At 32.0% G+C, this 24,589-nt stretch overlaps 2 protein-coding genes across 4 annotated transcripts in view; both read right to left on the bottom strand.

The window, feature by feature from the left end:
* The window catches only part of LOC130674672 (transcription factor collier), a 157,440-nt gene that overhangs the window by 98,701 nt on the left and 34,150 nt on the right, over positions 1–24,589 (bottom strand). For both annotated transcript variants that reach the window (XM_057480070.1, XM_057480071.1), the window contains exons 4-5: positions 18,156–18,211; positions 741–814 (exon numbers count right to left, since the gene is read on the bottom strand). In XM_057480070.1, the coding sequence (XP_057336053.1) occupies positions 741–814; positions 18,156–18,211 (130 nt within the window). The remainder of the gene's footprint in view (positions 1–740; positions 815–18,155; positions 18,212–24,589) is intronic.
* On the bottom strand, positions 4,642–7,105 carry LOC130674673 (uncharacterized). 2 transcript variants are annotated; one of them, XM_057480072.1, is made up of 3 exons: positions 5,515–7,105; positions 5,222–5,414; positions 4,642–4,857 (listed from the first exon to the last, which is right to left on the bottom strand). In XM_057480072.1, the coding sequence occupies exons 1-2, from the start codon at positions 6,970–6,972 to the stop codon at positions 5,349–5,351; spliced, it is 1,524 nt and encodes a 507-aa protein (XP_057336055.1). In that variant the 5' UTR covers positions 6,973–7,105; the 3' UTR covers positions 4,642–4,857; positions 5,222–5,348. The 2 variants fall into 2 exon arrangements, with proteins under 2 accessions (XP_057336055.1, XP_057336056.1); XM_057480073.1 differs by having other exon boundaries at positions 4,651–4,857; positions 5,222–5,432.

The following is a 24,589-nucleotide window of genomic DNA, read 5'->3' as shown; positions in this document are numbered from 1 at the left end:
AATAATAAAAATTTATCCCGGACGTCCGTTAGTCAGTGGTTAAAAAAAAAGTCGTGGTGCGGATATCTCGAGAATGACTTGACGAAACGAGTTAATTTTTTTGTCAACATCTTCAAAATTATGCAGAAAAGGTTTCTTTTGAAAATCACTAATGCAGTCCTTTTCGTTTCTTTGTAATAAATCATTACCATTAAAACCGGAAATTATACATGTAAACAAACACACATTGCAGCCATTTTCATTAGAAATGTTCTCCTCATTTTACTTTTTTCGTTGACCGTATATTTACCATGGAAATTCGTATGAAAAAAACGCGGGTGATTCAAACTTTTTTGAAATATAATTTTTTTAAAACATAACATTAGCGTTCGAGTCGTGCACTTTTGGATTTTCCAAATCTTTTATTTTGATAATTAATGCTTTGATATCTATCCTGATATCATCTTAGAGCCAGATTTTACGGTTTTATAGTCAAAATAAAACAAATATTGAATTTGAATTAATTTTCATTTTCAATTCGCCACCGCAGGCATTGGCATCAACTTTTCAAGCGTTACCCTACTTGCTAAGTTCTTTCCATTAATTATCTAAAGACTTCATAGATTCAACTTACTTTGTGTTACTTTTATTATCACTTTGCAATAATCGGTTTTATTAGTATCCTATGTTTTTTAGAGAAATAATTTTGCTACTTATTGCTTTTGCTGATTATTACTTTATTCGGTTCTTTCTTAACTTACCTACACATAACTTCATGGGTCAGCAAAACTCTACACATCTCTGGATTTTTGTCCTGACCTTCGTACATAATAGCCTGAAACATAAAGTAAAAAGTAAAATTAAAAGTTGAAAGAAAAAAAAATAATAAATAAAAGAAGTAAGTTAGTTGAACCTAAAAATTTATCGGTAAATGCAGAGTAAATAACTCCATGAAGGCAATAAGAATACAAAGGAAAAAAGAGAAAGATATGATGCGCCCATCACCCCTTGGTACTAGGATGAAGTATCGAATAAGCTCTGGATGGTAGAAGTAAATCCGTTAAGCCTCCTTCACAATCTTCTGATTGATTTTTATTTAATGACGACACATTGTGCAGACTTGTGTACATGTATTTATAAATGGAGAGGAAGTTGATATAAATGTTACGTGGTGGATTACCAGAGCATAGTGATCGACCAAGGGAATAATCAAACTTGAGCAAATATACATTAGAAAAAGACCATCGTTAATTTTGATGCCAATTTTATTATGATTATTCTTAACTTTTTAAGATCTGATGAGATGGGAATGATGAAAAATTTTCAAAATTTTTTAAATCCTATTCTAGGTAAGTTTAATTACTACAGTAGAAAAAAGTCGGTAAATAAAGATCCTAGTGGGATGAGAGCTTATAAATTACCACGAAAAAAATATATTTTTGCACTCCTCAAGATGAAAAATTAAGTATGCTCTATTCTCCCTTAGAAATTTTTTACTGATTCGAACATTAAATCCCTTCTACAGTTTATATGCTACTTTAAATTGGCAAGCAAGCGCACTATCGTAAAAAGTACACTTTAATTAACTAGTTTAATGTTTCTTAGGTTGATTCTCTTTAGAAGTCATGGCAAAAAATTTGATTGAAAAAACAATATTTATGTAGCATCGACTGAACAATTCGCATGTTTAGAGTACTGTATGTTTATTCACGATAATTATTAAGTACTTGGTGAATAAAAAGGTATTTTTCAATATACATCTCTATTGAACATAATGTTGAATATCATAATGTTGAATAATTTAAAAACTATCGATGATTTTCTGGGTCAAAAAATTTGACCTGAATTTGGTCTTACTAGATTGTACTTAGACTAATTGGTCTGTTTTTAAATTCTTACAAAAGTTTTAAGCTGTTTTTAATCTAAAGACGGTCAAAAACAGACTAATAGAAATAATAGGCAGTAAAAGTCTGATTTTGGTCTGTAAAAGAACAAAAGAAGACAATATATTATGAAAAAATTCTGATTTCGACCTAGAGACTGAAACTGGGATTTGGTAATTATTACAACATCATGCTCGGGAGATAACTAGAACCTGGTGGCTGCCTACGGTAACTGGACAACGAGAGATAAATTAACATCTTCTTATACCCATTGGAAATTGCCACGAGGCAAAGTTGCAGGACGCATGCGCTAGCCTGGAGTACGAGGTAGTAACCAACTCGCCGAGGGGCAGAACGGACAATTCTGTACCAGCCGTTACACGACTCACTTCGTCTCTGGTTTAATTTATTCAACATCATTACTTCATATCCACCACATTTGGTACCTGGGTATAAACTTGGATTTTGGAAGTCAACCAGTCATTAGAAATATCTTACGGAAATTATATCAACAACTCTTGGAGATCTGAATTAATTGAAGGAGGTAGAATTTTGTGTGAAATCCAGGAGGTTACTGGAGGAGATTTTCTACTGCTATTTTCAAGAGAGCGTGGATGTGGGCCGACTTTGAAGCCAAGCGTGCCAAGCAAGTGGAGTCTCGAGACGTAGGTATTTCAGTTAAGTAAATCTGAGTAAAATTTATACACCGGTAACAACTTGTCAATATAAATTATATACAAGTAAAATAGTCTCAGTTGCGAGTTACTAAATACAATAATTTATTGTTATAAAATCGTTAAGTAAAATAACGTAGAATTTGTTAATTAAAATAAATTGAATTGAGAGTTTTATCAAGTCGAGTCTGTGTTCTGGGCCCGCCATTTCGGGTGTTGCAACTTTGAGTAAATTCAGTTTTCACTCTCACTAGCTCGTGTCGTAATTATTGTCGCGGTTTTATTTAATTAATTTATTGTAAAGTGGGATCTGTTGTCTGGGTAAATTGGTTAAATAAAATTGTCATTTATTTTTATAATTATATCACCTATACAAATCTTTTATTCGATAAACTCCTATACTCTCTAAATTTTCTAAATATTTCTTGTGACCAGGATCAGGTATTTCCCGCCCTGTAGAAGAGCTAGTCAAATAAAACAGTTGATTTATCAACTGAATCTAATCTTGGCTTCCTGGACAGAGAGTCACACCCTGAACTGGGAGTCTCGGTTATAAGACGATCAAAATCAGACTAAAAATGATTGAAAGCAATTCTGAAAACAGTCTAAGTATGGAATAGTACAGGCAAAAATCAATTAAATTTTATATGTTGATTAAATATAAATAAAAAGTAAAATTAGATAGAAATAACAAAGTTTTTTATTTGATTTACAACAGATCAAATTTTTCGACCCGGGCTTACTAAGCTTGCAAGAGTATCTGTTCGATTTCCCTCTTTCTCTCTCCCTTTTGTGAATAAATCATCGTATTTTTATAATTTAAAATTAAAATAAAATACACAGGAGGTATTCATGGAATTAATTATTTATGATATATATAAATAAAATTACGAACTTTTCTTATGGCCCATTTGGCTTAAAAAAATCGTACACCCCAATTGTTTTAATTGATAAGTGTGTAACTGTGTTAAACTGAGCCAAAAATAAAATCAATCATGATAGTATAAACCCAACAATTCACGTTGAAGGTGCGCAAAAAAACTAGTTGAACGACCGTGAATAAACAACATTTTTAAAAGTTTCTAAATATATAAATATATTTATTTTTAAGATAATTAAGTAATAACGTCATGTTATAATACGCAAGATACGCGGAATAATGGTTCGTTAAACATATGAATTGTCAAGACTCATACATAGTAGTGGACATCACGACATGCGATTCTGTTTGTCAAAGAGTCCATTATACTGCGAGACAGTAGTAACATCGACAGCATTATTTGTTTCTCACTCGTTCTCTTTTTCTTGTGTTCAGTCGCTTTGTTGCTCTCATTCCATTAGTACTTACGAACAATTTCTGGTAATTACTTTTACTCTGTATGAACAGCAATATGACTGCCACATGCATGAGCTATTTCCCCAAAAATTATTTTTACCTTTTTTATAATTTTTTAACTATCCACTGAAAGTAATAATAAACTACTGTAAACACATTTTTCTACAGTAATTTTTATTGAGCATTTCTTTTAGTTCTACACATATTTGCGTTTATTGTTTTATTCACACACAATAAAACTTTTTTAGGATTTTATAGAGTGGATAATACATATAGTTAATCGATGATGACATTCAAGTCGATGAAGAAGATGTGTTCAGAGCGTACAAGTTGTTGATATAATCCCCACGAGAGATTGTGCCTTCAAAGAAATCTACTTCTCATCTACTCTCCTTTCAACTCCCAAAGCATATATAAAACTTAAGTCTCTCCCAATCGTCAACCGAATTCCCACGGGAATTACTTACTGAGGATTAATAACAAGAGTAACCTTGCAACCACTATTCCTATCAATGACTAGCAAGTTAAGCTAATCGCATTTATGACGTTGATATCAAAACAAAAAAGTTACCCAAACATGTAATTAACTCGAAGACGATTCGAATGGAATACAATAAATTCAAAGTGATATCATATGTTTTCATAAATAAAAATGAATATGATCATAAAATTAGACAGTAGAATTATAACATAACAAATTTTACACTATGACATGCAGTCACTTTCGATCACTGACAAATTGATTTAAGGGGTTAGGGGTACTCAGGGGTATGAAAAAATGATGATTTTCAATAATTTTTTTTTTGTAGTTAATTACTTTATTTGACAAAAATAAAAACATAGCTTTATTAGAACACGTTTCGATTTGACTTCACGAAAATTTCAAAAAAAAAAATTAATAATTCAAAAAGTTATCGCTGTTTTTGTAGAGCCCGTTCCTCCCGAAGTCCTTTGCGGTGATCATCATAAGTCCTTGGAGATTCATCTAAAATCAATCGGACAAGAAAAATTAGTTTTATTAATAGATAATCTTGTGCCTGATCGAAGCTTTTTTTTTTTTTTTCGAAATTAACAAAATGGCGGCCTCAGGAAATTTTTTTCAAATTTTCGAGAAAAAAACCGACAGTTTATTGTTAAAAAAAAATCGAAATTTTGAAAAAAAAAAAAAATCCTTCGATCAGGCACGAGTTTTTAATGTATTTCAAAAGTACAATAAATTTTATTGAAATCTACCGAGCAGTTTTTAAGTTACAGTGATCACCAGTTCAGAAAACATAGTTTTGAGAAAAACGCATTTAAAGTTTTGCTATGGATTTATGTCGAATTATAAGAATTATTTAATAACTTACACTGAGTCATCTATTCCTGGACCATATAATAGCTCTTCAGCCGACATAGCAGCTTCCAAAATATCGATTTGCTGGTGCCTACGTTGCAATCGACCTTCTCGGGTGTTATCATTAGCGCGCTTATCTGCTACTTTGATACGTGCAGCATCCATTCTTTCTGCATACCGATGAGAATTAGGCCCACAATTAAGTCCTAGTGTATTCATCAAGACTAATAATGAATTTATACCCTCATTAAATATACACATAGCAACGTATGCAGCTATTTGTACGATGGTAAAACTAGTATTTACCGTTTTTGGGCATATTTTCCATACTAGTTGGTTAAAGCTTTCATTATTATTCTGATTGAATCCACCTACACATCTTGAAAGTAAATTTTCATTACTAAGATCTTCGTATATAGGCTTGATAGCTTTTAAAACATCAGAAGGTAAAGGAGAATAATCGTGAGAAAAGGTATCAAGCTCTCCTCTTGCTTCAGCGCGCTGGTAAGAGCACCAAGATTCTTCGCCTTTTGGACACATATCATGATTCGGTTTTTCATCACTCGAGCCGTAGTGATAAAAGGTTGCCATTATAGCAGATTTCATATTTTCAATAGAATCACAATGCCGGCGTATTGCTAAACCATAGTACACAGTTAGTTTGTCTATTAATTTTCCTGTGAGCTTACCTCGACCACCAAGACCTTTTTGTTTACTCTTCAGCGTACGTAATCGACTCCCCATCCGCTTTTGGACATGCCCTATACATTCCTTTTTATTTACAGTTGTATTTTCGTAAGGATCTGATTTTATAATTCCTGAATAGGTCTTGGAGTCACCATCACCAATATAGTTGGCATACTTAACTCCATATTTAGTTTCAGAATACGAAAACATTTCGACCATCGCATCCACCTCCATTTTCCCAGAAGACCCTTGATGATTAGCAGAACACACATCTTCATGCGATTGATACCATTCCTCGAACTCAACAGTATTTGTTTTTTTTTTCCAATACTCACATAGCTTACAATATGCACTTTTAATGTTTATGTCAAGAATCTTTCCAGTAAAATAGCCAATTATAGAAGAAACTCCAAATGACGATGTATATCCCCGTTTTTGCCAGGTTCCATCTCCCGATACAGTTAGATGATTTATATCTTCATTTTCAGTTGTTGGCATTGCTTGCTTTTCTTCATTCACAGCTTTCGTCATGAAGGTTTCTGCGACGGCTTTACTACAATTCAAAATCTGTTTCAGTAAAATTGTATGCGTAGATTTATCTAAAAAAGACGGCATGTCCATCAGGCCGCAAAACTTGCACAATCCTTCGTATCCTATTCCTAGTATTCTCATTACAAAAATGAAACGTCTGTTTATTTCATAAGAATGCCCAACGAAAGAACAGGAAGGAATATATTCATTTCCACAGTTATTACATGCAACTACAATTTTGAATCCCAGCCCACGTGTACTTGCTGTTTGAAACACTACATTTCCATCACATTTTTTACATTTTATAAGAGCAGAAATTGCAGTGAATACCTGAATAAAATTTATTATTCGAAATTCAGTACTGCTGTCTTCAGGTACATCATCTTCAGTGTTTTGTTTTAATTTTTTAGAAGATGTACTCTGAATACTTTCATCACGTTCGGCTGTTTTCGGATTAAAAACATTCTTTCTTTTGACTGAACGCGACTTATTAATTTTTTCAGAACTCCGAAGTTCTCTTGAAACCTTTCTAGAATCACGTCCCATGGTTAATAATTTAATTCACTTGAGAAATAATTTATCACAAAACTATCGACTGATCAGTGCAACGACTACAGGTATACTGGCAACCAAAAATTATTTTTCAGTTCTTGTACTACCTACAAATTGTGAATATATGTAGAAGGATATATATATATATATATATATATATATATATATATATATATATATATATATATATAATTATAAATACATTAAAATGGGGAGATATTCATGACAATGAAACCCGAAAGGTCGGTTGCTTGCAGCTGTTTCTAGCTACCTGCTCTCGAATGCCACGTAGCACCCGAGCGTCCTTTGGTCATTGTTAAATAACTCGAAAAGAATTTGTCGGATTCACTTCAAATTTTCACACAATATTTTTAAAATATTATACTTTAAGAAAATGCAAAAAAAAAAAAATCGATTTTTTGAAAATTCTGACTACCCCTAACCCCTTAAATCGATCTGTTATTTTAAATATATCACCAACGCAAAATTTAAAAGTAACTTATTTCCTCAGCAGAACAATGAAAAAAAAAAAAAAATTGTCGACTTTTTGATAAATCCAAGTTGGCAATTGGTTACATAAAGCTGATTGTCAACTTAGATTTAACAAATAGTAAACTTTTTTTTTGCCGCTTGGGCTATCAATTATCCAGAGACACGGTAGTATCTCGCGCCAGTGCACAATCAAACACATGTGCATCTGTGAGTGTACAGCGTGAGCCTACCGTATCTCTTTTCACGAGTCAGAACGGCATTTTGAGGTTATGAATTATATGCATTTTAATTAAATTTTAATCACAACTAATTCTTCTTCTTTAATGTTATTTGTTTCTCACTGGACATTCATCAACAGAAAGTTATCAGTTTTCATTATAATTTGTTGTTATTTTTTCCATCTATATTTTATGCTCATTTATTACGATCATAAAATAAATTATTTTAGAAAATACCACAAACTACACATTCAAGTTTCTCAAAAGTGTCTAGATTTTTCACCACAGGAGAACGGTTTCATTACCCGAGCACTCACCCAGTCTTGATTAATATTAGCATCCAATCCGAGCTATTCCCCTGACAGCTACCTTAACAACAAGTTGACGGAAATCTGCGGCCCAAAGTTGATGTTTAGTCGAGTACAAAAAAATACTCTACGTATAGTTGGCGTGAAATTTTCTAGAACTTTTATTCCTGTCAGATTAAAAGTAATACTTGTTGTTTAGGTTCTATCCTGCAACAATTTCGGACAACTTATCTTCAAAAATGTGGTGTAGGCTTACAAGAACTTGTAGTTTATGTTGTACCCATCCCAGACAGCCAGGTTTATTGAACAAACGTTTGCTCAGTAAAAGTTTCCTTCGATACAACGACAAATTGTTGCCGAGTATAAGTTATTTATGACGTTTGACTACAATATGAATACAGTATAAACTACATGTTGTCAAAATCAACGCCTGTTTTAAAGACAAGTTGACAGATCGTGTTTTCTGAAAGTTGCAGGAAAGAACCTAAAGAACAAAAGTTACTTTTCATTTGTCAGAAAATTTTAGGAAAGTTGAAGTCAACCAATTGAACATGAACTTTTTATTGTCAACTTAATGTCACATTTCAGTCCTACCTTTCTTTCAACTTGTAGTCAAAGTGGATATCAGGATTTTTAATAATAAAGCGATGATTTTGAATTATATTAATTTATTCGCTCCATTGAACATTCAAATTGCTCATTTTCTTCAGTTATAATCCGCAATGAAAATATTAAATCTACCCTACCGACAAAAAAAAAAGCGCCAAGTAATTTTTTGACCCGGGTACAGCACTACTAATAAGATGTCATAAACAGAGGAGAACTAAAATAAATTTAAATATTTATTAGAAGAGATAAACAAATGTTGAAGGTTAAATATTTAATTTAATCTAGATAGAATAGTTTAAAAAATTTAAAAAGTACAGGTTTTTATGTTCATATATTTTTTTTATCAATTATCACAACTTATAGAGACAATTGCATAATACGATCGTAATAGTTACACACAGAAAAAAAAATTAACTTGATTCAAGTGAAATATTCTTGAACCAAGGATACTAGTTTGAAAAATTCCATTTTTTTTGCTTCAAGAATTTATTTCTTGGCTCAAGAAGTTTTAGGATTCTTAAATCAAGATTTGTATATGCTTGGTTCAAAAGTATATTTTTTTTCACACAATAAATCTAACTCTCAAACCAAGTAACAGATTTACTTGAGTGAAGTGAACATTTTGACGCCAGGTGGCGCCTCGATGGGAACAGCGTACTTGCTTGTTTTTCTCGGTCAGTTGTAGTTAGTTTTGAATTGTAAGTTCACAATTTGAACATCAAAACATTAATCTCGCCGTTGATAATTATTTTTGTTTAATGTATATGCATATGAACAAATTTCGGTATCATAATACTTAAAGTAGTAAATAATTACTGTGTTCAAACTTTAAAGATTTTCACAGTAAATGTATTTAATTGTCAATGCTTATTTACTGGGTAACCTCAAATTTTCTATTATTGAAAATGAGGCCATTAAACAAAAATATTATTTAAATTTTTAGTACAAATAAATTTTTTTTCAAATAAAAATATGCATTAAACTTCCAAATCAAAAATTAGTATAAGTAACCATTGTAGTAATAAACTGATTAATAATTTTTAAAAATATATTTGTATATTTCTGAATCGAATAAAATAACATCCTGATTCAAAAAATGCGCCAAACTCAAATTAAGTCGGTATCATCCTGAGTCAATATTATCGGCCTCAAACCAAGAGAAAAAAATTCTTGGGAGAAATACATATATATCTTGTTTGAAAGCAAAAAATGCTTCTTTTAAAATTAAAATTTTTGAAAGAAAAATTTTTACTCTCCATTGAAGAATAATAATTTATTTATTCAAGACTGAAATTTTTTTGAATTGAGAAGTTTAGATGTTTCGAAACAAGAATAATATTTTGAAGAAAATAATTTACTTGAACCAAGTTAATTTTTTTTTCTGTGCACGAATAAGAAACTTATAATATATAAAAATAATTAGAATTTATATTTTTGCCATTTGGTTGGGATGAGGACGAGCTGTTTTACGTATTAGAATAATTACCTGCCAAGATTTGAATAATTGTCACAGATTTTGTAAGCTTGGAATGGACATTAAAATGAGAATCAATTTTATTGGTTATAAATAATATTTCATTAGTAATTGTATGAAGTGCATTCTCTTGTGATAATGGCATGCCTCAACACCAAAAGACTGAATCGGAAGGATGCAGGTTCGAGTCGAGCAGTCACTGCGATTTTTTTCATTAATTAAATTCATGTACACTTCCTCTTAGTTATTTTCCTAATACATTAAATCACATTTCGGATCAAATTGAAATTTTCTTCTTTTTTTTTCCGGAATTTAGTATTTTTTTTTAATAGAGATGCCCTAGTGGGATCTCTTGAAGATTTCCCTATTGGGGTATAGCTGAGACTGACCAATTAGGGCCCAATAGGTCTTTGCGTTACATCCCTATGTGCGGTCCCCATAGGGCAACCCCATAAGGACCTAATAGGTCCCACAAAAAAATTTCTAGTCCGGAAATGTATTCAATTCAATTTCGTTTATCTCGATTGTTTGAGAGTTATAAGACAAAAACACGCTCATTAAAAAAAAAATCAAAAATTGCGATGATACACCTCTTAATATTAATATTAAGGGCTCAAACTTCCAAGATAATTTATTTTGGTCATCATGATCAATATTTTCACAATACCGTTAAAAAAAAAATATATATATATATATATATATTTGTATACGGTAGTGTGAGAGTTTATATGAAGATGAATAAAAGATAGTCAAATTCAAATGTATATAATAATGATTGCCATCGCTAATCGATTTCAAACTTCCCTTGGGAATTTTCTGTTTTGGTCGTAGAGAAGGGAAGAACATTATAGAATTGAGCGCTAAATAACAAACACACACACGTTCATACATCTATATCAGCAGCTAGTTCCCCCAAGTTGTAAAAAGGGAGGACGCTATTCTGTTATTCTATTCTCTAATCTTTTATCTGGTCGGGATTAGCTTATCATCAAATTATTTTCTTTATCCATAGTTAAATACTAATATTTTAGTATTAAAGTCAAATCATCTCGACAAGCGATTTGATTTGCTGTTGCTTGATTTATATAACTAATGCATCACATTAATTTTTATAAATAATTACAAAACTTATCATACAGCATTGAATGATTTATAATAAGAATTTAATGAAAATGTTCATAAATATAATTTTAATGCAGTATAACATTAGTACGTCCACATCGGATATGATAAAAACACGGCTAGATGAAAATAAAAAGAATACTACGAAAAATGTATAAAAGGTTGAATTATTTCCTTTCCTTTTTCTGTGAAGATGGTAGCCAATTATACGTAGATTTATAACCAGCACAGTCCATGGGATACGTGATTTAAAATATCTAGATAATAACTACTCGTTTTTGTTATTTGTTATTTCATTATATATTCATTGAATAGTTTCATTGTTCTTGAATAATATTCATTATTTCAACTTTTTCAGGCAATACGAATCACAAAAATAGAGGGTCTCTAATCGATAAACTTTTTGCACTGAATAATTTTAAAGTGAGATCTTTAAATAAAAAAAAAATTAGGATAGTATTTTAAAGGTAAACGTCTCTACTACACTGTAAAAAGAGCGGTGTTAAAAATGGACTCGTTTCAACTCCGCCCGGTGTAAAAATGAAATTACACCGGTGTAGGAGGAGTAATACACCGGTGTTAAAAATACCGGTGTTAAATCGGAGTAACCGGTGTAAAAGCGGAGTGAAGCCGGTGTAAAAGTAAGGTAACAGGTGTAAAAGTGGAGTAATGCCGGTGTAAAAGCGGGGTAAATTGCGTCCGCTTGGAGTATTAACTTTAGAAATTATAAAACACAAAAAATTTCAGTTCTTTATGAAAATTAATAAAAAATATGATTTATTAACAAGTATAGTGATCGAGTAAGTAAAAATATTCACAAAGTAAAATATTTTAACACCGGCAAAGAATATTTATACCGGTGGCGGCGTTATTTTAACACTGGTCTAGAATATTTACACCGGTCGCGGCGTTATTTTCACACCGCTTTCGGGGGTAAATTTAACACCGATAATTTTAACACCTACACCGCTTGGACTTACCCCGGTGATTTTTTACAGTGTACACCTTTTACCGATACACGGAAAAAAAATTCTATGAAAATTTACTATACAAGTATCGTAATCCTTGACTCGACTCGTTTTACCGTAAACTATCATAGATTTTATATGAAAACTTACTGTTTACAAAAGATTTTTTACAATTTACTATCATTATTTTACCAAAAGATTATTGTATTAAGTTCAGTTAAAAAAATACAATACTGGTATCGTAAAAAGTGTAGGAATGAACAATAAGATATAAAAACACAGTTATTCTTGTATTTTTTTTTCAACTTTCAAGTGCTGTCTTTGTATCTTTCCAATGTAAGTAACAAATTTTACGATACTCAAATAGGAGTATTTCTAAATTGATGTTAGTAGTATTTGTCGTGCATAACGCTAGTGTACATTTGAGTGACCAGTGTATGAGTTGCCTACTTTATGATAAGATGTTTGTATGGGTATCCGGTATATAAATGTATGTTGGGATTCGGCTTTTCCGTACGAGATGGCACTGCCATCTACGCTTCTCACAAGTGTTTATATTCATGCCTGTTTCAATATATAAGAATTCTACGTCATACTCATTTGACAATCTTGACAAGAGCCATGACGTGAAATCCTCAGATGATGAAATGACGTCGCGTGTCTTCAACAATCTTCCTTCAATTCTTCTCTTTCTCAGTTTTCTCTCTGACTGCATCAGTCAGCAACCTTCGCTTTTTCGTTCGTAGGGGCGGAAATTCTACATTATCGACTGTTCAATATTATGATACTCGCATTGTAAACTTTATGAACCAGATTTGTATAATTTGCTCTATAGTATTGGTCATCATAATGTTTTTGGTAATAACATTTATCAAAAATATTTATTATTTGGAGAGTCTGGTCCAGCGTTAAAATTTTTATACAATAAAAAGTACGATAAAAAGATTGTGAAAATTGCGAGAGTTTTATTTCCGTGTAGGAATTAAGCACATACTCTGGAAATTTTCTTTCGAAGAGGTCGATAATATGACCACTAGTTCTCTACTAAACCTTATTATTCAAAAACATTTTAGATAATTTTTTCAATAGAACGATTGAATAAAAAAAAGATCGAAATCAAACAGTATCAATACATAATTTTAATGAAATGATGTTAATAAAAACTTGAAGTTTAAAAAAATTGAATATTCTCAATCGTAATTATAAAGAAACTGTATCTATATTTCTAGTTCTTAAAAGAAATTGGTAGATTAAAAAACACAAAGGAGTTAATGATGAATTTGCTTTAAACAATTGAAATGTATTAGCTTAACTTAGTTCCTTCATTTAGATCGAAATATCCAATTGTGTTATCTTTCTGCGATGTTCTATAGGAGAATATCAAAAACGTGATTAGTAGTTACGTAAAATCAAATACAAAACAATTAATAAAGTCAATTGGTTAGTGGATCGATCGGTATATCTAACATAAAGCTGTATTGGTGTGGTAATTTAATCTACTAAAACCAAGTCCATTCTACTTTCCAAGATTTGCCTTCCGTCACGAGGTAATCTATAGACTACAAAATGTGATTTAATCTGCTAAAACGTCGCTCTTATACTTATGTAAACCCATTAATATATATATATATATATATATATATATATATATATATAAAAATATAATATTTACATACATATAAATATACTGTATACACATAAAAATATCTATGTACCACTTACGAAAAGCTAAAAGTTGAACCACTTAATGATAATTTGAAAATGTACAGCGAATATAATTATTAGTTCTATGATAAATGAGAATTTAATATTTTTTGTTGCGCTTGCCCTGAAAGTTCAATATTTGAGCGATGAATAGTGTCCTGTAAGTAGTTGACTACCGGACATCTACTATTCCATTCTCTTTACTGGCCTAGACCGCATAGTGTTTAATTTCTGGCCTTCACAGTGTGCTGTTTTTATTTTGCTGGACCAAAGTCGTAAAACTACATTATATGTAAAAAAAATTCATATTATCAGTCGGCGACTTCTAATTTATATAGATAGATTAAAACTTTCATCCAATTAACTATCACTATTATGGAAATACTTATATTTACTAGTATGTTTCTCATTTTATTTAAATGAAACCTTGACTCTTAATGAATTTTTAATGCCATTAAAATCTGGTAAATTAATGTTTTAGAGTAATAGTAATGATAAATAATGTATGAAACTTGACCGTGAAGTGGCGGTTCAGACAGTCACGATTTCACGACATTGGCCTAAGATTTGTGATGCGTCGTTATGAAAAATCATGTGATTTAACGCACGAGGCTTTAACCCACATAATGCAATGAAATTTGAATTTTCAGTAAAAAAAACTATATTTTTTAAAATGACCATTAACCAAATTATGTTATAGAAAACTATATAAAGTTAACTCTGAGATTAAATGAGCCATTATTGTAAAAAAACATTTTATTTTTTGAAATTTCGAACTTAGTTTACAACCATTAGACAACTCACATTGATAATTAATTTAATAAATCATTAATTAATTAACAAAATTCAATAAATCGATTTATTAATAGATTGTGAGTATCGAGATACACATGTTTTTTCCAGTTAATGGACTTAGATTATTACTTAATGACCATACAATTATATCACTTAATCCGCAAGACAAAAATTACTAATTCATAATGTCAATCACTGCTATTTATAGTCACCCCAACAAGAGAGATTACCTTGGGTATTATTGGTTCGTAGAAGTTGAGCCTACATCACCTGTACTAATGCGTTCAACCAACCTCTCTATGTCCAGCAGCGCAGGTAAATAAACTTCAGGGTTCTTATACCTAGCATAGTTGGCATACGTCTTTGATTCAGGAATATAGATGGTTTGAAGTAATTATTTCATTTAAATCAATAAATTTGCATATTATATACGAAAAAAAAATTGTAGTTGCTACAACAGCAGCTGTGGTTGAGCTTACTACAAGTTGGTCAACCACACGTGTAATAACGTCAGTACTATTTATGTAGAATCCTTTACTGCATATTGGGATATTCGCTACTACAAATGTTTTACTACAATATTGTGGTTAGAAGAAGCACATTTTTTCTTCCGTGTACTTATAATTTATTTAATAGATTTTATTTAACTAATTTATATGGACGTTAACCGGATGAGAGTTTAAAGGACTCGCTCCATTGAGGAGTGGTGTCTCACCACAACTAGCACGAGTCCATACCTCTGTGGGCCTAACACTCCTACCATCTTAAGAAATAAAGAAACTCTGGTCGAAGTGGGCTTGGAGGGACCCTCCACGGTACTTGTTCCCTGTACAGCTCAACAGGCCGCTTCGAGATAAAATGGTAAGACACGACCTTGCCTTAAGGCCCTAAAAAGGGTCCTTTCCATTTGTAATCATTCAGGTTGCGAACAAGCTATTATTATTCACTTGTTCAGTTGTTGATGATTTTCTACTCTCCGAGCCTTTAAGTGCTCTGATTTTTTAGCCAAATCAAAGTTTAGAGCTGCTCGAGGGGAGTCGCTGGTGAAATCCTCAATGAATGTAACCGGGATCGAAGTCCACCGTCGTTATACGGGATGACGTTTTCTCACCTATTTTAAGTATACACGCGCTGTCGATGCCCCTGCTTCCTCCCCAGATGACACTTTTAATCGAAAAATATAATCGAGTGACTAAGGGTGGAAGTTAACCAGAGGTAAAATCTAAAATCCTCATTGCACGTGGTATTTACACAGCTTAGAAAATCCGATAGATTCTCAGAGCTGTATGTATAAGGCCTATACTTCATTAAAGCACTCCTCATAGAACTCATTCATTCTTACAAAATCATTATGGGAATTTATGAGAAAATATTAAATTTTATGAGATTTTCTAAACAGGGTCACCACAGCAACTACGAGTCCACAACTCTATGAGCCACACACTCTTATCATCTCAGGAAATAAAGAGACTCTGGCCGAAAAGGGCTTGGAGAGGCCCGACGTAGCACCAGTTTCCTGTACTGGTGAACAGGTTGCATCAGGACAAAATGGAAAGACGCTACCTCACCTTCATACCCTAAAAAGAGTCCCTTCCATTTATAATTACTCAGATTTCAGACATGCCATTATCACTTGCTCTCATCCATCACTGAGCAATTTTCTAATCTTCGAGCTTTTAAACACCTTGATTTCATGAAACAAATCGAAGTTGGGTTTGTACTCACCACCCGGTATCACTAGTGAAAAAAAATTAGTGTAACAGGACCGAAGTCCACCTCCGTTTGACGGGAGGCTGTTTCCTCACCCTTCCAGGTATCCACGCGCTGTCGATATCCCTACCTCCTCCCCAGATGACACTATCAATCAAAAAATATAATCAAGTGACTAAGGGTGGACATTAACCGGAGGTATGATCAAAAACCCTCATTTCTCGTAGAATCTAACCACAGCTACCAGGAGTTCCATATTTCTGTCAGCAACACACTCCGGGCATCTCAAGAAATAAAGAGACTCTGGCCGAAGAGGGCTTAGAGAGGCCTTCTGTGGTACCAGTTTCCTGTACTGGTAAACAAGTTGCATCGGGACAAAATGGGGAGACGCAACATCGTCACTACACCCTAAAAAGGATCCCCTCTATTCGTTAACTTTCGGTTTTTCAAACTATTATCCACTCGTTCAGTCCCCGATGAATTTTCTATACCATTCGAGCCGTTAAACGTTCTGATTATTGTATCAAGAGCAACTCACGAGTCTATGGTGAGGGCCCAAGTCTCTGTTCAGATACTTACTTTCCTTTAAATATCTTGAACCTTAAGATGGGTCATTCACGTGATCTTGTTTGAGCCATCACCTATAAGGTCTGGAACACTAAGCCGAGGGCCTTTTTCAGAGTCTAGGTGAACTGAGCAAGACAAACAATGCGTTGATAAGGGTAATGGTAACCTTAAAGGTACCTTTAAAATGGCTTGACCGATATGAGCAATCAGAACTCCAGTTGGCCTGTTACAGTTTTTTCATCGTCTTTCTATTGAAATAAGGTTTCAAACATAGGCAAGCGCATGCGTTTTTCATAACCTATGGAAGAGGGGTGAAAATTGAAGGGATGATTGGGTCTACTAGACTTCAACATAATTTACTTGTCTCTGAAAATCAGTGCGTTTCCAATCGTCAGCAGGGATAAAATAATTATTGCCGCAAAGAATCTAACTCACAGGCCTGGAAAAAATTTTTTACTGTGATAATTTTAAATAATTTTAGATAACTTTTTCTAATAATCTGTCAAGCGTTTTTAAACAAAAAATAGTTTCTTCATCTCAAAACTGATATCTCACTTTGGCCCGATCTCTTCTATTTTTTTGAAATTTTCAAATTTTCGATTATTATTTTTAGAAAATTTTTCGTAGAAATAATTTATTTTTTTCCTGCCTAACAAAACTTTTGATCAAAATTTATGCAAGATAACATACAGAACTCATTGGAAGGTATGCTTCCCTATACCTAATCTACCCTCAAAGTGCATCAAAATTTATTATCAGATATATTTGCGTTTGCCCAAAGGTTATGATCCTTCTTTAGATACTATCACACTCGATCAAATAAAATATTTCTAGTTGTATTTTCTACCGGTTCTCTAGGATAACACCATGAGTTCCCGCGTAAATGAACGCTCAACGAGGGTGAGGGGATCGCCACGTGGCAAAGATAACAAGGCCAGGACAGGCGGGTATTGCTGTCACCTCTCGTCCTACATATACTTAGTATATACTACACAAAGTAGGGTAGAAATCAACCCCCCGGAAAATTAAGTGCTTGTACCTACTACGATAACGTGTCTACTTCACGCATCACCTTCAACAAACGACGACGTCGATTAGACAGCTCATCTACTGACTATATACCACCAACATATTATCATATTATATTATCTATGTAATAAAGATAATATAAATCTAATATAATAAAAATAAAATGGTTATTATATTTTACCTGTTTCGTCGACGAATCGATAAGTCTAACGTAGATATCTTGCTCTTGTCTGTGACCTGCGGAATAAACAAAATTTATTTCATAAAAAAATCATTTAATTATTTTAAGTAAATATTAATCTATAAGCTCAAGAATCTGATAAGCGCTTGAGTTTGAGGGTCAACCCTGAAATTTTTCACTAAAGTTTCGAAAATCATATTTAAATTAATGGTTTCTATTTTTTTTTTTTTATTATCTTAGCGGAAAGTTAAAAATCTTTAATCAGATTTGGGACAGTGTAGCTTTTCAAGAAAAAATTAACTCGCAAAGATAATTTTAAGAAATCTTCGTACGGTTATTTGGTATAGAAAATCATTCAATCACAATAACAGTTTAATGAATCTCGAAATCTTCAAAAAATTAGGCAATCCCGGAATGAAGCTTTAAGTCCATGTGATGTAATACTCAGGCTGCGTACAGTAGAACTCGTCAGTATTTAACCAGAACTTAAATAACATGAGGGTGATGCTTTATCTAGAATACCCCTGTTTTTTAACATTAAGACATACAGACGCGAACATTTGAAGAAAAGTTCCTTACACTCATAAGCATCTACCATTACTGGTGATTTTTCAAAAATAAACTGAGGGAGGTTATACCGAAGTTTTCAACAACAATGTAAAATCACATAATTTACGGTGACATAGCTGCGGGTGATGGCCGGTATTTATATAAAAATATAAACAAGTTGTATTTTTGGAACCCGCTCTGTTAATTTTAATAGGTTTCGATAAAATTCAATAAAAAGTCTGCTATGAGGACAAGCACCATATCTACATTTCAAAAAAATCTACCGACAAGAAGTAAATATACTGACGATTTGATAGGGATTGAATAGTTAGGAAGCTACTTGAAAGTCAAAATCAAGTTCGTGAAATTAAAAAAATTTCATTAATTTTGAGTTTGATTAGCGATCTGTAAGTTTTTTAAAGAATCTAAAGCGATCATACCAGGACCTCAGAGTTCTCGAAAGATCTTAGAAGAAACAATGAAAATAAAAACTCTTATTATATAATAGTAATATTATTATTGTTATTACAAATTATTAATAAAGTATTAGTAGTACCTGAAAAGAGTTAAAAAGATTATAAAACGAGTGTAAGAATTCATAAAAGTATTGGAATAAAATATTTAAGACTTCTGAGTTCTATCTAGATCCTAATTTTTCAAAAAGCAAGAGCTTCTTAGATACTTAATAGTGCTTGAGAACTTGAAAGTACTTAATGAGTTTCTAGTCAGCACCTAATCGGATTGTAGTAGAGCTTAAATTATGACTCAGGCAATGATTTTAAGCTCGATTTTGTCTAATTCATTTTAGATAAATTACAAGCGATGAAAAATATATACTGAACAAGAAATGTCGGTCATTTTATCCCAGCGGCCGATCTGAATTTCAATTTTGTATAACATGACTGAAAATTTTTACTGCAAAAATTAAATCACTGGTTCTTATAAAAAAGAATTTCATAGTAAATTAATATATATATATATATTTATAATATAAATTTAAATGTTCAGAAAGTTCGATTGATGGCATTTTCATCATTATACGAACATTTTAAGGAGCTTTGAGTCTTTCTTAACGACAACGACAACGACTGTTGTGGGACGGTCTAGTAGTCTATACTTTACCCATACCATCAGCAATTTTTCACTCTATATACGTTGTAAGCTTTATTAGCTTTCTATCCACATGATCTTCTCGATTTTTTCCTTCTTCTTCTTCTTCTTCTTATTCTTATTTTGCTTCTATTTCTTCGTCTTCTACTGTAACTAAACTTTTTTTGATCTTTCCAATGATACATTCGTTCTAATTCCACACAATGTCACTAGCCTATATATAGATTACCTTATGTTGTGATATTTTATTTTATTTCTTTTAATTATGAACCAGATGATATTATTATATAGGGATTATTCTGTTATTATCATCAATATTATCGCACCAAAAGAAACTGCTCAAAGCATGATAGATGAAAATTTAATGAATAAAAATAATTTAATCGTACAAAAAGTGAGTCGTAAGAAATCAATAGATCCATACTATCGGTCATTTATACTATTAATAATTTGTAGCTGCAGTTTATTCAAATATAATAAGACTTAATAACAATAACAGTTGATAGTAGTTTGTTAGAAATTTGATGTACGTTTAGAAATCCGACTACTTACTACTGGGAATCAGCTTTTAACTGCGTTCTCTACTTTGCTGTCAAAAGTATCATGTATTCATTGGTTGTAGTCCTTGTTCACGTTGATGTTCAACGTCATGGCATATCACCAATCTCCCATCTTTCGCAGCAACCAATAAATCTATAATTAAATAATAAATAAGGAGCGATCTCTGGCATTCGAGAGATGGCAAAGTCTCTCCATATCTGGCGCTTAATCTCTTTTTGTCTCCATCATCTCATCAGGTCTCCTTATCCTCGCACGACGTGTTCCACGGATTGTCGTTCTCCATCCACAGGTCGTTGTTTCTTTTCTGTCTATCTTCGTGCTTGTTTGTGTATATCAGTGTGCGGACAATGTTGAGAACGACGAGAATACACATATCAACCAACAATAGAAACAAAAGTAAAAGTATCATCCAATACTAAATCACTGATTATGGCCCGCAACAAGTCGATCATCATCCTTGAAGAGAAGATCCACTTTTTTGTTTAGCTTCTCTTGTTTTCATTCTCTTTTATTATATATATATATATATATTTACTATCATGCTTATTATTATCCACTCATTTTACACATCCATTCACCATAACTAAAAAGCCAGAGATATCTCCTAGTTATGCTAATGGATCACAGTTCATCAAAAGCAGAATGAGGAAATGGAATAATACTTGCACACTGCAGTAGCAGAATATCTTATAGTTATTCAGTCATCGCCAATACTCTTTTTAGTCTTATTTCTACTATGTTAAGCATTATCCCTAAACTTCGTTTTTCTTTCTCCTTCGTTTACTTTTTATCATTGAACCTGGGTAGACTTTTTCGTAGTAATTCTGTGTGGTCCTTGCAGTCATCGAATACATTTAATAAACAAACATATTATCGAGCAGCTTCTATAAAAATATTGAAAACGTATTCTACACAAGAAAATAGTGTACATCAATAAAAACGAGAATATTAATAGTGAATAAAAACAATTTTGTGTGGAATAAGAACATAGTAGTTGTAGTTATCTGCTGTCCAGTGAGTAACTTCCAGTAAGCTACGATAGTTTCTCGAAGTAATTTGTGAGATAGTTTTAGTCGAGCCGTTGTAATCCACGGTGTAGGATGTATATATACTAACGCTGATAACTTGGACCCCGAATCTTATATTGGAATTACATGGCTTATCGTATGTAGTACACCAAGGTAACCAATATCATGTTCAGACGACCAAAATCCACGGGCTCTGTAGACATGTATTTATCTGAATTGCTCTTGCGAGTATGAGAGATTACTTAACCACTGGATTGAGGTCTTATTACCAGATTATCTAAATATATATAAATATAAAGATATATTACGATGTTTCATTTTTAGGTAACTTTTTTTTTATCGGTTCTAGTTAAATATCTGATAATTTATAGAAAAAAAAAAGTATTCTTAGTGGTAATAAAAAATTTTCAGTCAATTAGAGGCTTAGCGCATTGAAAAATTCGATTTCCTATTTGAATAACATGAGGGAAGTACTTTTATGGTTTCAACTCGATTTCGCGGTATTTATAAATTGTTTTTGAAAAAATTTTTATAAAGCTTTTATGGGTGATAAAATTAGTTATAAGAAAAGTTCGTAGGAATCAAGTTTCCGCAAACAATATTTCTCAATTCACAGAGCTTTAAAGGTTAACTTCGATAAAAATTGACAAAAAATCACATATTATTTTGAATTTATTGACTTTACACGAAAATTGTTGATTAAAATTTCGTAGAATTACACGGAATTTATAGTTTGAAATAGACATTATAACTCGAATTTCATTTTTTTTACTCAGTTAAGTTTATCAGAAGTTGTACGGTTCTTAAATTTATGATTTCTAAAATATTTAATTCAAATACAATATGGAATATAAATTTTAATAACCTGTTCATTAAAATAACTATAACGTACTTTAGAAAAATAATAAAAAATAAAGTATCTAAAGTAATTATACACTGTAAAAAATAGGAAGTGAATGCGAAGTATATTGGGAGTGTTTTTTTAGCAGACTGATTTCGGAGTGACACCGATTTTATTTCACTCCCAATTCACTCCTGTCTGGAGTTTTAACATAAAAATTAATTTATATTAAACCATTAAACAATGTGTGTGTGTGTGTGTGTGTGTGTGTGTGTGTGTGTGTGCGTGTATGTGCCGGTGCGTGTCTGAGAATGTGTGCGTGTGTGCGGATGTGTCTGCGTGTGCGAATGTGTGTATGTGTGTGTTTGAGTATGTATGGGCGTGTGTGCAAATGTGTGTGCGTGTGTGTGTTCGGGTGTGTACGAGCGTGCGTGTGTTTGGGTGAGCGTGTGCATGTGTGTGTGAGATTTTATTTAGAGGAGATATTGTTTATTAATAATAATTTCAAAACTCCCTCTAGAGTGAATTTCACTTCGGAGAAATTAAATTAATAAAAAATTAACTACTCCGCGAAAACTCCCCTTCGGAGTAAATTTCACTCCGAAGGGAGTGAATAATTAAAAATTCATTCACTCCGCATTCACTCCAAATTTAATCTACATTCACTCGGCGAATTTTTTACAGTGTAGTTATTTATTTCTTAAAATTTATATTTAATATTGTAATAGAATAAATAATTTTAGAAACGTCATTTTAGAACCGCATAATTTCAAATCGTAATTTTGTCTAATACGACAAAATTTTTTTCTTTTTTAATTTTTGTGTAGTCACTAAATTTAGAATTGGGTGTAATTTTATGCAAATTTTTAGTGAAGTTTATTTCACAACCTCTGTAACCAGAGCAAACCTTATCCTCTGCGAAAAATCTTTCCTACTCATTATTTTTGAAAATATTTTATAAATACCGAAAAAACAAGTTGACATCGAAAAAAAAATTTTCCATGCTTTTTAAATAGGAAATCGAATTTTTCGATGCTCTAAGCCGCTAATTGATTTCAAATTTTTTCTCGAGTAGAAACAATTTTTTTTCTATGAAATATAAATCAATTAGAAATTGATCAATTTTAAATGAATTAAATTGTAATTATGGACTTTCAATTTTAAATTATATTAAATTTCGATGAATTTATTATAAACATAATCGTAATTGAAATTAATAAATCAGCTAATCAACTAAATAAAAGTAATTTTTCATTTCAATAACGTGATACAGTAAAAGGTAAAAAGAACAAAGTAAGTACTTAGTGACTACAAGCGTGCGTATGTTAATAGTGAATCGTAAGTTCTTATTTTTTTTTTTTTCAATGAAAGTGCATTTATAAATAATTTTGAATATAAAAACGTTTAATTTAATCAATTTTTCTCGAAGTTATAGACTTGTAAAAACGAAATATCGTCATTTTTCGAAAATTAATATCTTGTTAACAGGTTGTTAAAAAAAACAATTGAAAAAAATCCTAAAGGTTAGTTTTGTCTATTTCTAGACAATAAAAAAAATTTGAAAAAAATCGGGGATTTAAATTCAGACGGTACTCAATTTTGCGAGGATTGCCCCATATAGATATATGTGTATGTGTTGTTACCACGTACAAAACTAGATTGGTGATCGATTAGTTTCAATCAACAATTGTTGGTTACGGTCGTTAGTCATTTGAACTTTACTTTTCAAGTACGACAAAAAGATAGAGAATGAAGCTCTACCTATAGGTTGGAGTACACGGGTTTTCGTATCTTGCTAATTCAATCTATTGGCAGGCTGCAAGGTATATGGTATATGGTGAAGAGAACTGAATCAACTTCAGCGTACGCTGTGGAGAAAATATGCGATAAATCGTTCTCACCTTGTGAATAAATGAATGACAAGCCATTAAAGAAATGCTATATAACCATTTTAAGATTATGAATCACTACTATTTCTTAGTAGATTAAGATCAACGTTCTAACGTTTTTTAAAATTTTGATTATGTTAGCTTGACTACTATCTTTGTTAACAAATCAAGTTTTTCGTCAATAATGAATTAATAGTAAGTTATTCATTTACTTAATGGAATCTTTCAAATATATACATACCCATACAGGAGCTGCCAGAGTTGAACAACGGGCCCCTACTTGGCCCAGCACTGGGAAACCTAGCTTTGGCACACCTATATTGGCCCAGGCTTGGGCCAGGACTGGGTAACTCATCCTTGGCCATCCAATGGCAAGCCAGACTTGGGCCAAGACTGAGTAACCTAGCCTTGGCCATCTAATGGCAAGCCAGGCTTGGGCCAGGACTGGGTAACCTA

The sequence above is a fragment of the Microplitis mediator genome, chromosome 9, assembly GCF_029852145.1.
Source record: "Microplitis mediator isolate UGA2020A chromosome 9, iyMicMedi2.1, whole genome shotgun sequence".
Classification (NCBI taxonomy): Eukaryota; Metazoa; Arthropoda; class Insecta; order Hymenoptera; family Braconidae; genus Microplitis; species Microplitis mediator.
This window is presented reverse-complemented; position numbering and strand designations above follow the sequence as displayed.